This window comes from Martes martes (assembly GCF_963455335.1).
Source record: "Martes martes genome assembly, chromosome: 6".
Lineage (NCBI taxonomy): Eukaryota > Metazoa > Chordata > Mammalia > Carnivora > Mustelidae > Martes > Martes martes.
The window spans coordinates 100,226,872-100,240,833 of record NC_137893.1 but is presented as its reverse complement, the minus strand read 5'-3'; the positions used below and the strand labels follow the sequence as shown (position 1 = coordinate 100,240,833).

General features: G+C 36.9%; 1 protein-coding gene across 1 annotated transcript in view; it reads right to left on the bottom strand.

The window, feature by feature from the left end:
• Positions 1-484: 484 nt before the first annotated feature.
• HCRTR2 (hypocretin receptor 2) overlaps positions 485-13,962 on the bottom strand; it is a gene marked incomplete at both ends in the record, with an annotated part of 109,038 nt that continues 95,560 nt past the window's right edge. The window contains 4 exons of the mRNA XM_080807046.1: positions 485-539; positions 2,849-3,074; positions 5,173-5,294; positions 8,387-8,607. Coding sequence (XP_080663172.1) covers positions 485-539; positions 2,849-3,074; positions 5,173-5,294; positions 8,387-8,607 — 624 coding nt within the window. The remainder of the gene's footprint in view (positions 540-2,848; positions 3,075-5,172; positions 5,295-8,386; positions 8,608-13,962) is intronic.

Below are 13,962 nucleotides of genomic sequence, written 5' to 3'. Positions count from 1 at the left end.
AAGTCTCTCATTTGTGTTATTAACACATAATGAGGTGAGAAGTTGACGCTTTGCTCCATAAGATTGGCAGGCTTTGGAGACAACTCTTTCTTTACCACTTGGCCTAGGAAGGTAACCATACTCCATCCAGACCTCTCAGAAGAGTTCCAGAATTAACATGTTGAAAGCAATGTGTACAGTCTGCTATTCCATCAACACGGTTTCTTGCAAGGACTGGTGTGTGTTTGTTTTCCTTCCAGGCAATGATCATTCTTAGAAGCTATCTGCTCCCACAAGACTTAGCCTTTAGTCAGTGAAAGTAAAATTGGAGTTTTAAAAGTTTTAGTTAGAAACTCAAGTCATCCAGGTACCTGTAAAAGTACACAAGTGCTTTAAAACCAGTCTTCTCTCACACTGTGCTGGTCATGCAGAACAACTGGTTCATAAACCACTATCTCTTTGAATAAGATGACACTGAGTGATGTTCCACATTCATACTCTTCTTTCAGACGTCCAACCAGGTTGACAGGAGTGATGACAATGGTCCCTGTGGCAGATACCTGTGCAATAAAATACTTAATTTTGCATGGGCTAATTAGCAGGCGCCAGGTGGTTATTTGGAGCAGGGGTTCTCAAATTTCCAGGTGTTTTGGGAAAACCTGTACGGTTTGTTAAGACACAGAGTCCTGGGTGCCACCCCCAAAGTTTCTGATTCAGCAGATCTGAGATTGGGTGGAAATTTGCATGTCTAGTAAGCTCTTAGGTGACGCTGATGTTGATGGTTCAGAAACTGCATTTTGACAATCACTGATTCAGAGCAAAGGCATCTTGATTTCTGAGTCTGTTCTTAACAGGCAGTCATACAATGGCTGCCTCTCTGAGCCTCTTTTTCTTTCTTTCTGTCTCAATCTCTCTCCTTAAACAGTAAAGAACTAGACCATATTACAGTCTATAATTCAGCTCTTATTCTCTGATACTACTTAGGCATTGAGGCATATTATCAATATTAGTTAAGGGATCCTCAAACTGTTTAAGATGTTAGCTCCCCTCACAATCTGAATATTACAACACTCCTCTCATGCAGCATAAACAAGAAAGTTCTCAAATGTGCAAAGGGAAAGGAGGAGAGAGTTATAATACTTTGCTTTTGTCATTATCTTTCTGATAATTAGCAATATAATTTCAATAAACCTTGTCTGTGAGGGTTGTTTTTTGCTTTGAGTAGGAAAAAAAGCACAAGGTAGCCCCCACTGTAAAATAGGAAAATGACTTGTGGACAATTTGCTTGTGTTTTCTTTTGGAAAGTGATGGGTTGGAAAATAGCAGGCAATGAATGAGATAATTTTTAGCGTCTATAAAAATCTTCCTTAAATATTATGCTCCACATCTTTTGTTTCAACAAAAATAAGGATACCTGTTGCTGTCCTGTGAGAAGAAGAACAACTTTCATGAACATCTCTTACTTTTAATTCAATTTTAATTCAGTTTTCAAGTGAATATTTGAATTAGAAGCATTTTGAGGAGGTTCAAGGTGGAAATGCTCAGTGCTTTGGGTCACAGCTCTCACACTTGTACAAAGTATGCCAAGTGGCTAGTCCTTCGTGTGGGAGTCAGGAGCCAGCACTTCCCTCCTAACCACCTTCAGGCCTGCACGGAATTTGCTGACATCAACCATGTCACTGTAATGAAGCAGAAACAAAACAGTCCAACTTTACCGCTCATATCCCGTGTTGGTTGCTTCACTGCTCCACCCACGTTTGAATCTGTCCCCCAGAATGCTTTGCTGTCCTGTAAACTCTATCAACATGTGTCCCTCAGTAATCGAGAGCTCTTGTGAAGGCACGTGTACATCCGTCCCTACCTCATTCTCCAGCACCTAGCACAGTGGGTGCTTGTATTTGATCAATGTTTATGAAGTTCAAATAAATGCAAATATTTATCGTCACATCTCCATGACAGTAGTAACTGTCCCCATATGTGATGTGGTAGTCCACTACTTCTTTTCTTTGTAAATTGCATTCTTAATTTAATCCAGCAAGGCCAACGGTGACATTTTTATGGGTTCTACCCATAAAAGAATTCTACCATTGTCTCAAATATCGAAGTCTTTTCTTAGAGATGGAGATTGTTAGTATTTGTAGTTACTCCAAAATTGTTATGTTAATACAGTCTTACTGGCCATATGTTGAGATGAGAAATGTGTGCAACGGTAAGGTTACAAACCTGAGAAAATTGTGTAAATGGGTGATCAAATGAATGGAAATTAAAGTTTAATAGTATATATTTTTGAATAGTTTTGAAAGATAGCTTTTGATTATCTAATATAATATGCTATTTTGTATATAAATATTCTCTCAGATGTTACATCATAATGACAGTCTTTTGTAATTTTTTTAAACTATGAAGTCAGCTAACATGTCTGTTGCTAATTCAGAGTTAGTAATTGCTACTTCTTTTAAAAGAAAATCATTGGATTACTCTTGGTAATTTTTTGCAACCAAGCTGAAAGTGAGAGAGTAAAATAACAATTAGAATTAAAAATATTCAAACATTTAATTGACACAAATTATAATACATGAAGCTAAAAGTGAATAGCCTAAAATTCAGTTGAAAGTCAAACGTCTAACACGTTTAAATCAAAAGTTGAGAAATTATTTTAAACTGACTTTTCTTTTTATTTCCAAAGAGTAATAGATTAAAAAGAGAAAGAAGGAAAGAAAGAGAGAGAGAGAAAGAAATTTTTTAAAAAAATTTCCACAAAGTAATTTTAGCTTCAAATCATTAGGATAGTAAAGTTTGTGTGTACAGAGATTTTTAAAAAAAGAATAGTTTTACCCAGATATCCCTGTCCTATGAATGAAAATTCTACCAGCTTTGAAGTGGCCCTGCTCCATTGGCTGCTGGGAGTGTGCTTATGCTGGTGAGCACAACTTGCTCTGAGAGTTTTGATATGTTGTCAAAGTTGCTGATCTGGGTGGTCAGAGACTTCCGGCTCTCTGTGCTCGTTCGGCCCCGGGTGAGCCGGTCCTCCTGGCGATGATGAACTCCAAGGCAACAGCAAGAAAATGCAGCTTTAAATTCCTCTCGAAACTTTCCTGGCAAACCAGGGAGAATGAAAGGAAAAAGAATTACACATAAATAGAGTTCAACAAATCATGAAAAGGATATAACCCAGTAGCTCCCTTGAGCCAAACCAACAATGAGGTACAACATTTTGCAAAAAGGGGGAAATAGGAAGAGGAAATTGGGTTACTGGAAGTTTGGTAGACTCTTGAAACAATAAGGTATTTCCATAAAATAATGTAACTGCTTTTCATGTGTGATGTTTGGAGTTGGTTTCTTTCCTTTAGAGTCAAACCTTCTACATTTGTGATTGTGGGTCTTTACAGATAGCTGTAAAGAAAGTGATCATTAGTAGGATGTCCAGAGATATTTAATAATTTCAAAAATGATGAAACCTGTGTTGTATATAGTCATGACAGTACAGAAATTACCCCCACAGTGGACTCTGAAGAAACTGGTCTACTGACACACTCAGTTCAACAAAGAATCTAGAAAAAAAAATATATGGAAAATTTATTAATTTTCCATATATGTTACATATATCTGCATGAGGCAGAACAAAAAACAGAAGAAAAAATTACCTACTTTAGAAGTTCTTTCTTGCCTTTAATCACTTTAAATCACTGACATGAAACTGCAGAAGTATGAAAATGAAACTGTCACCTTTTTAAGGATAAATGGACAGGATGGGGAATCATCATTTCTCTTCTCTGAGCTTCCATCACCAAAGCAGGTGATTGAGTGATTACATGAGAAGTGAATGTTTAAGGGACTTGGACAATTGCAGGCACATCCCAGGTCTCCACGGGTTCCAGCCACCTTCCCTGCCTTAATCCACCCCACAAGCGCACTTGGACTTCAAACACTTCTCCCTTTAACTTTCTAGGTTTGATCTGCTTAGTGCAAGGCTCAGGGCTTTAGTCATCTCTAATCCCGAGGCAACAGCTTCTTCATTGTTTCCAAAGCCACAGTTCCACATGGCCCCTTGACCCCTCAAAGCTAGCACATGAGCAGTGAGTTGTTTCTGGTTATCTCCGATCTAATGCCGTCTTTGTTCTGGAGACAGGGGCTGGGTGTGTCAGGGGAAGGCAAGAAAAGGGGCAATTCAATACAAAACAAACCCCACATATATATCACCTGAGTCTCTGAAAGGTGAAATAAAGCAGGTTTATACATATTTATATATAGGGTATATACGCCATGATTGAGGAAATAACAATGAAAATTGTTTAAAAAAATCTAATTAACTGGTCATTTGTCTTCTTCTTCTTCTTCCTTTTTTTTTTAAATAAACCATATAACCTACAAGGCCAAAGACGAAGTTGGAAAATACACATACTTTATTAAGTACACAGTAAAATGAATTGCTAAAATTATCATATATTTGGAGATAGCAATGAAACAAATAGCCAGCTGGTTAGAGAAGAAGACAGTGCACAGATGTAGCTAATTAAAACACAATTCTAAAGGTTAGTCAGGCAAAATGTTTGTAAATAAAACAACTAGTTAAACGATTTTTACAATTACATTGGTTTCATACACTGAGAAAGATTAAATCAGTTACAGATGTATGTCTGTGTGTGTCAATTAGCTTGTATGTTATTCAGAAGTAAAGTCATTTTTTGTGGTCAGTGAGAAATCTTGAGATAACCCCAAGAGATGTTACTCACACGAGAAATGTAAATGTAGAAAAATACCCAAAAGTGGAAGGGTTCCAATTCAATCTCAGTGAGGCAATCTCAGTGTTGGCAAAGGAAATAATATAGAAAGTCTGTTCTACTTTCAGACAAAATTATTTTACGTGTTGGTAAATCATAAGTTTAATCTATGGCAAGCAGGATTCTGTGTTCTTCAATTCTCACAATTTTCACTTTCCTCCTACTCAACATTTCTTTTAAATTTTGTGGGAAAATGCCTTAGATGATTTTCTCTGATGAGTTAGGTAACATGTGCTCCCTCTCATAAGGGCAAAACCTCAAGTCAAATTAGATCTGGGGGGAAAAAAAATCTCATTGTAGAGCAATTAAGCTCTTCACACATTTCAAGAGTGTTCAAAACCTTTTGGTCATTGATCCCTCATCCTTGGTAAGGATTGGAAGGAAGAGTTGGAAGGAACAGTTGAAAACTCACCACTGAGAAAATTATAAATAATTGGGTTCGCAGCACTATTGGCATATACAAGCCAATGTGAAAATGTAAACCAGGCATATACAGTCTCTCTGTCTTCTGTGTGGGTAAACATCCCAAATACTCTGTAGGAAAAACAAAACAAAACAAAAAAACAATCACTGGAAATCCAGTGTGATTTTTGAAAAGTACATTTCAAATAATGAAATTCCTGGCTGAATGCAGCCCTTGTTGGAAGCTGCCTAATTAACTCCCGTCCTCCTCGGCAGCAGGCACTGGTTTATGGCGCCATATTGGGTTTTGAAAAATGTCAGTACCTGAACAAAGTCTCCATGGCACAATTAGCAAGTCAAAGGCCAAATCAAGCCAAGAATGATCTCTCTTTCCTTTAAACAAGAAACGCAATACTATTTCTGGTGAGTAAGAGAACAGAAGTCAAATATATATCTATGTCCTTTCTTTTGTTTTGTTTCTAAATACATTGAACAATGTTTGTTACTACTCCATTTTGTGTGTCATTTAAAAAGCCTCCTAAACTGCAGTCTTTGAGTCTTTCTTCCTACCTGCCTTTGTGCACTGATCATAGTATCACATTTTTTTTCAACTACCATCTTCCCAGACTTCTTGAAATTTGAATTCTGGGACTTTGTTACAGTCAGAGGGAAACTAGTTTTCTGTAGGCAAAACTCTGGTAACTTCTTAAAATACATGAGTTTTAGTATTTTTATTTATTATTTTAAACTCTGAAAAATATTTCATTATTTTACCCCTAAACATTATTTTTAAGATTTGTTCCACACTCAGAAATATCTCATCTTTCAAATTCAATCCACTAGCCAATATCAGGTAGCTGGTAACTAACTACTCAATAGATTTTATAGGCTGAAGCTGATAACGCATTTCCTGCAGGATCCTGCATCATTGATTGTGTAATTTGATTACATGACGGTGCCCATGATAGAAATGCATTTCTGGAATCAAGTGATCCTCTGTGGAGTACTGGAGTTTTACAAAAATATGATATGGAGTGGAATAACCTGGACAAATGGAATTAATGGTATGTTCTGACCCTCTAGCATAATATATCCTTGAAATCCTAGACAAACCAGAATTGCTTCAAAGAAGCTGGTTTTAACTAGTCAGGCAAAAAATTGTTTTAAGGAAGAGTTTAGGAATGTCTTGGTAAGAGAAAGGAAATACAAGCATAACCTACAAGGGCAAACACAGAGGTAAGCATTTGAAGAAAAGGAGTGTTTTTCTCAAATTTTTCTCAAGTCTTGTGGAAGAGAGCAGAATGTTCAAAAAATTGAAAATATTTTAATGCAGACTTTCTTCCTAGCCATTTATTTTCATTGGAAAGGGAGGTCTTTAACTTAAAAAGAAGAGAACTATTACGGACAAGTAGATATTTGGAACTAGCTAAAGGACCCGTCCAAGTGGCGAGATGCAGGGAATCGCAATGAGCAGTCCAGAGAGCAGTAAAACTGACTTTTGTTGAATTTAGACTGAGTACCATAAAAGTACAAAAAGTTAAAAAAAAGAAAAGGAGAAAATCATTCAGTATCATAGCATGTTTAAAGGTTTTTAAGAATAGAAAACAGGGGGTGCCTGGATGGCTCAGTTGGTTAAGCGACCGGCTTTGGTTCAGGTCATGATCCTGGAGTCCGGGGATCCAGCCCTGCTTCAGGCTCCCAGCTCCATGGAGAGTCTGCTTCTCCCTCTGACCTTCTCCCCTCTCATGCTCTCTCTCTCTCTCAAATAAATAAAAAAATAAAAAATAATAAAAATAATAATAAAAAAGAATAGAAAACAGCATCTAGCCCAAGACCAGAATAAATTCGTATGGGATTTCTGTAATCAAGAAAAATAAGACTGAAATTATGAAGAGCTATGGAGGGCAAAGTAGCTTATAGTTTCTTGTGAGCCAGTACCTATCTCAAAGCCCCATGCTGCTGAAAATCTCATGCCTTTAAGACTGCATCTGTACTAAATAATATTACTAAACAAAAGTTCATTTTCCATTGGAAGAGTTACTAAGCAATCAGAAACAAGGGCCAAGAAGAATGAGAAATCTTTGCAGCTGGATATACCACCTTTAGTGTGTGACTCCAGCCAAAGCTGCTGCTCTCCAGAGTCTCCAGCTGTGAGGAATATGATATTGACTCTGAATCAGGGAAAAGTGAGAGGAGCAATCCTAGTTGAAGTTCGAAGCCTATTATAAACAAAATTACTATTACCTTGGGGCCAGTCTGTTTGCAACAGTTATGATAATTCCCAATAAAGTTGGCTGGCTGTGAAGTTCATGTGCACCACAGCCTCTGTATTGGCTGTTCTGTCGGTCCATTGTTTTAACTTAATAGTGTATCTGCAGCCTAACAAATAACACATTTTCTCTCACTGAAAAGTTGCATGCTAATTTTTATTAATAGTCATCCTGAGCTCTTGATTCAGTGACTTGAGGAAATGGCTTTGTTCTTTCTATTTAAAGATTCAAAACGCAGTATGAGCCCTGATTCCATTTGTGTGTGTGTGCATGTGTGTGCACTCACAAATGCCCTTTTCCCCCCACTTCTTCTATACATTTATTTTCCTTCTGAAAAAATACCCTTTTAAATATAGTTAGTATAATTAATATACTAATTAGTGTAACTAGAATGCTAAAAAAAAGATCTCTATCTTTTTTTATCTTTTAGATAGAGTTGTGTCATAATTCCCTATGTATGAGAACAAAGTTTTGGAAAACCCCATTTGTTCTGATCAAAACAGAACTCCAAGCTCTAAATGAGGTTTTTTTTCTTTTGTTTTGTTTTGCTTTTGGCTTCTGGGTTTTTGTTTGTTTGTTTTTGTTTGTTTATTTATTTATTTATTTATTTTTGCATTAGAACTTTTTCCTCCATCTAAGGCTCAGCAATTAGCTTGAAGAGGTCAGGGGAACATCTGTTCTGTGTCTGCCATTCAACCGAGAACTTCCACGGACAAGAGCATGTAGGGTCTGCGCACTCTAAAAGGCTGTCCCAGTTACCTGTTAGGAACAACAACACAATGAGTTATCTGGCCTGACACTATCTAGGCAAAGGGCTAAGATTTTTCTCTGGCTTAAGAAGGAAAAAGAAAAAAAAGAATAAAAAATGAAAAAACAAAACAAAACATAAAAACTTCTTCACTAAGAACCAAGAAATGACAGCCACTTTATTTTCAAATAATAGATGAACTTTACCTCTTGAGCACGTTGAGGATGCTAATTGGTAGATAGCAAATTGCAAACACCAAAAGCACAACCATTAGCATCCGGGCTGTTTTCCGTCTGGCTCGGATCTGCTTTATTTCAGCGGCCACAGCGCTAATCCTGGACTTGGTCTGCTGTCCTGGCCCTCGAGGCTGTGAAGCAGGCTGCAGGGGCTTCCACTTTCTCTGAACTACAGATGATGTTCCAGGGATCTAAAGGGAGCAGAGACTCTTTATTGCCACCTGACTCAGGGACGTTCCACTTTGGAGAAGCAACTAGAAGATACAGGAAGGAGAGTGTTCCGAACGCCTGTGGTCTGGGGAGGCTTGAGAGCCTGTTTCCCCAAGAATGTCTGCTGAGTGGAGTATGTTCTAGAGTAATACAGTTGAGTACTGAAAAGGAGTTTGGGGGGGAAAGAAGTTGAAATCCCATTTTTGTCAAGGTCTATAGAGAGCTACAAATGGAAAAGATATCTCTTTATGAAAGAGAAGTTATACATCCAGACAGTGGAATATTATTCAGTGTCAAAGAGAGAAATGAGATATGAAGCCATGAAAAATAGTTAACTTAAATGCATATTATTAAGTAAAAGAAGCCAGACTGAGAAGACTACATACCATAAAGGCTACAACAATATGACATCTTAGAAAAAGTAAAATAAGAGAGATAGTAGAAAGGTCAATGATTGCCTGGAGGTAGTGGGGGTGTGTGTTGGGAGGCTAATGGGCAAAGCACAGAGGATTCTTGGGGCAGTGAAAATACTCTGTATGATGCCATAATGATGGATACATGTCATCATACATTATATGATGCATTTGGAAACATTGTCTAAATCCATAGAATGTACATTAAGAGTGAACCCTTAGGTAAACTATAGACTTTGGATGATTCTGTGTCCATGTAGGTTCATCATTTGTAACAAATGTATGACTTTGGTGAGGGATATGGATAATGGGGCAGCACTTCATAAGTGGAGGTAGGAGACATTTGGGAAACCTCTGTATCTTCCGCTCCATTTTGCTGTGAACTTAAAACTGCTCCTAACAACAAAACAAAACAAGCAAACTAACAACAAAAGTCAGCTCTTACTTAAAAGGAGAGAGAAATAAAAGCTGGCAAAGAAGAGCTGTAACAGGACAACCACCATATAATCTGATTAGGAATTCTGGTTCAGCTCAGATACCTTACTTTAGAGAGGGGAAACGTTAACAGGTAATTGCAAAAGTAACCTGAAAAGATTTTTTTCATGCATCAATACTGCCATCTGCTGCCAGAGGGACAGATAGGACTTAGCTACCTAGCGCTTTTTATTAGATTTTGTTTCCCAGGTTTGGTCAGTGGAAACCTTGAGTGAAGCAAATAAAAAAATAAATAAAATATTCTCTGATTCTTGCTATTTATTGTTATGAAATTGCTTGAAACCCATTTTGTGTTCCAGTCTGGCCTTTTAAAATGCATATGAACAGGGGTGCCCAGTGTGGCTCCATCAGTTAAGCCTCTGCCTTCAGCTCCGGTCCTGATCTGAGTCCTGGGATCCAGCCCCACCCCTCAACCCCCATCCCCTTAGGCTTACTCAGTGGGGAGTCTGCTTCTCCTTCTCCCCTAAACCCCTCCCCCCACTGGAGCTCACACTCACTCTTTCTCTTTCTCTCAAATAAATAAAATCTTTAAAATAAATTTAAAAAAAATAAAATGCATACAAACACAGTGAGAATCCCTTGTGGTCTTACATTAACATTTCATATGGCTGGAATTTGTAACAACAGTTAAACAACTTGTACTTCTCCATTTCTTTTCAAAGTTATTTGATAATAACAGGGAGTCCTTCCAAGTGTAATATTTTCTTAATTATAAGCTCATGAAGATTGATAGAGTTTAGTGAGCAAAACAATAAAATTCAGCATGCGTAATTTTTTAAGAGGAAAATGTGCCAACAAGCACACCATAGCCCTGTGTTGGTTCTAACTAAGAAAGACTCCATGGTCCTCTTTGTTGAGACTATTCAGTTGTTGCTTTTATCTCCGTGCTGCTAGCCAGGAGAGACCCATGTGTTCCTGTGCTCTCTCAGAACACACGTTGGATGGACTCTGTTGCTTTATACATCACAAGATCCAGGTGTGTTAGATAATCTTTGCAAGCAGAATTTTACTTTGATTTCTACACATATTAATATGGAGCCTCTTTTTACCATAACTATTCTCTCTCAAAAAGAAACAAATGAAGTTAATGAAAACCTGCCCTTATGTAGAATAACATATGACAAATTATCTCTCTTCTGGCTCTTTGTGTTCTTTTATGTAGACTGAATTTTTCACATAGTGGTGGTCCTCTACCATTTTTCTTCTTTGTGTTACTGGTTGGGGGCTGAGGGGGCACTGAGAATGCTTTCTCCTCTGTGAGTCTCTTTTTAAATAGTCATTTTTAAAATAATTGAGGAGAAACTGCAATGGATGCTAGAAAGTTCCAGAAAAACTGTAGCATGAGTAACCCTATAAATGTCTGCTAAATGATCTTGAACTGTTTTCTAAATGATCTCTGAGAGATCATTTAAACTTTAGAAATTCTCTTATTCAGTGCTCCCCTGAAGGAACGAAACAATATCCTGCATCTAATTACTTCCTCAACCCTCAGAAACAAAGTCCCATAAAGAGAAACTGCCACAGGGAGCATGCAATGAGAATTAAACACAAACAAATAAAACTAGTGATAACATCCTCTTTTAGATGATGATCTAAATAAGGATGGAAGATGTTTAATCTGAATTCATCTTGAGGAAACCCACAAATATCCCCATTGATAAGTTGTATATGTCTAGAGAAGGTCAACCTAATGATAACAGAAATCGCTGATAGTAACTGAGCACCAGGAACTCTGCATAATCTTGAGTAATTATTAATGCATTCCTAACGGTAGGTTATTATAAACCCTATTTATACGTGATCAAGCCGACATTAAGAAAGTTAAAATATCCATGTCGACATCTAACGAGGCAGAATTAGCTCTGACTGCAGAGCTCATCTTTTCCCCTTCTGATGTAAGGTTTCCATTTATAAACTTCCACACAATGTGTTATGGAAGACCGTAAATCTTTAAATATGTGCCTAGTTACACGAAATAATAATCATACTAAAGGGCATTGAGAAATCCAGCCTGGGAAGCTGTCCATCTAGAAAGGTCTTCCCCTGTCATCTCAGGAAGGGCTCAACAATCCAACTGTGTAAAGCTTGTGTGTGCACACATGTGCACATGCACACACACACACACAGACACACTTCACTTTTATTCCACTATTGTAAATAAACTTTAAAACAATCTTGGATACGAAAATACATCTTGGAAGAGGTCTTGCCACAATCATGAATTGGAAATATCTTATAAACGATGGACCTTGAAACCTGCCCTTTCTTAAGCTGTGTTTGTGACTAGGATTGACTTATAAGAAAAGGGAAACATGCTGCATACATTAAAAGAAGAATAGAGGTTATTGTGAATAATGAATAAATTTGCAAACTTAAATGAGATGGATAAATACCTTGAAAAACAAAGATTACCAAAACTGACACTAAAGATTACCAAAATTGGCACTATGATTCCAAACCTTGTTACACAAAAACTCCAGGTCCAGATAGGTTCATTAATGAATTCCGTCAAATAGTACAAAGTAAATAATATCGATCTTATGCAGACTCTTTCTGAAATTCAAAGAAACAATAATACTTTCTGAATAATTTTGTAATACTACAGATATCCTAATAATCAAAGACATGACAACAAAAGAAAACACAGAGATGAAAAATTCCTTAAAATATATTATCAAATCAATTAGCAATATGCAAAAAGGGTAATAAAATTCACTCAATAAATCAATTTGATTTATTCCAGCAATGCAGTGTTGATTTAACATTCAAAAATTAATCAATGTAATTTATCATATTAGCAGAATAAGAGACAAAAATATGACCATCTCAATAAATAAAGGAGAAGCATTTCAAAAATTCAACACCTTTCCATGATAAAAATTTCAGTAAACTAGTAAATTAGTAACATGAGGAAACTTTACCCACCTGGTAAAGGGCATCTATAAAAAAGCCTTCAACTATCATCCTACCTAATGGGAAAAGATGAACACTTTCTTTTAAGACTGAGAACAAAACAACAAAGTCTTTTCTCAACATTAAAATATGAGTTTCTACTCAACATTAGCCAGTACAAGAAGAACAGAAAAATAGATAAAAGGTACATAGAATGATTTTATTGGGGAGACATTATTGCTTACAAAGTAAATCCTAAGGAATTTCCAAAACTCTACTAGAACTTATCCCTGAATTTAGAAATATGCAGGACCCCAAATCAAGAGACAATCCCGTATATTTCTGTGATAAAATGATTTACGACATATGTTTCATGGTTCAGATGACCAAAATATATTTCCCAGATATATCTGGTCTTCATCTATAGTTCCTAAACATGCTTCAAAAACATAAAAGGTGAAATGGGTGTCTTGTTAATGAAAGTAACTTAAGATCAGGAACTAGTTGCCAGGAGGACTAACCATTAAAGGATGGTAACTTTCAGTCCCACCCCTGACCTCTGGGAAGAAGAAAGGAGCTGGAGTTGAATCAGCTAACAGCCAAAGACTTCGTCAATCATGATATAATGAAGCCTCTATAAAAATCCACAAGGACATGGGTTTCAGAGAGTCTCTAAGTTGGTGAACATATGGAGATGTATAGTGAATGGCATACCTGGAGAGGCCATGGAATCTCCTTGACCTGTGTATCTCTTTATCTGGCTGTCGATTCATAACCTTTAACATATCCTTTAATAAACTCATATCATCACATTTTGAGATTTACAGTAAAGTCATATACATAATATTTATGTACATGTATGGAATTCTGTGTATCTTGGAAAAAAAGGAGAGGATCAGTCTGATAAATACAATTCTGGAAATCAACTCATTAAAAAAAATGCTTGGAAAATACATCACCTAAAAAAATTCTGTGCAGTTATGAAGGAACCAGTAAAAAGTCACTTAACAGCCAAGGAAGGGATTATAAATAGTCAAAGCAAAGAGAAGAAGAAAGACAGATACAAGGGCTATGGGAAAATAGTATGTAAACAGTGAAACCTGAACGACATTATTCAATGCTAGCAAATGACTAGGCAAGAAATCCTTAGGGAAACATTTTTTGGAAATCATTGATGAGTTTAAGTAGGAACTGTTTCAGTGTAGTGATAGGATTTGAGTAAGAATGAAGTGGGCTGAGAAATCAGTGAGGGTGGTAGGTGGTGAGAAAAGGAGCCAACAAAGGGAAATACCATGAATTTTAGCTAGAAGGAGGAGGAAGAGCCAAGAGTTAAGTTAGTAACTGGAAGAGTTAGGAAGATGTTTTTTCTTAGGACTTAAAAGTTCCTACCCCAGGAGGACAGATCTTCTTTATCTTTCTTCTGTTCTTTAGCTCATTACCTATTTTACCATAATAGAGTACAACTGATACTTGGAAGGTGCTATCTCATATGAACCGATAATCTCTACCTTTCTCTGTCTGGCAGGAAAAATGGGA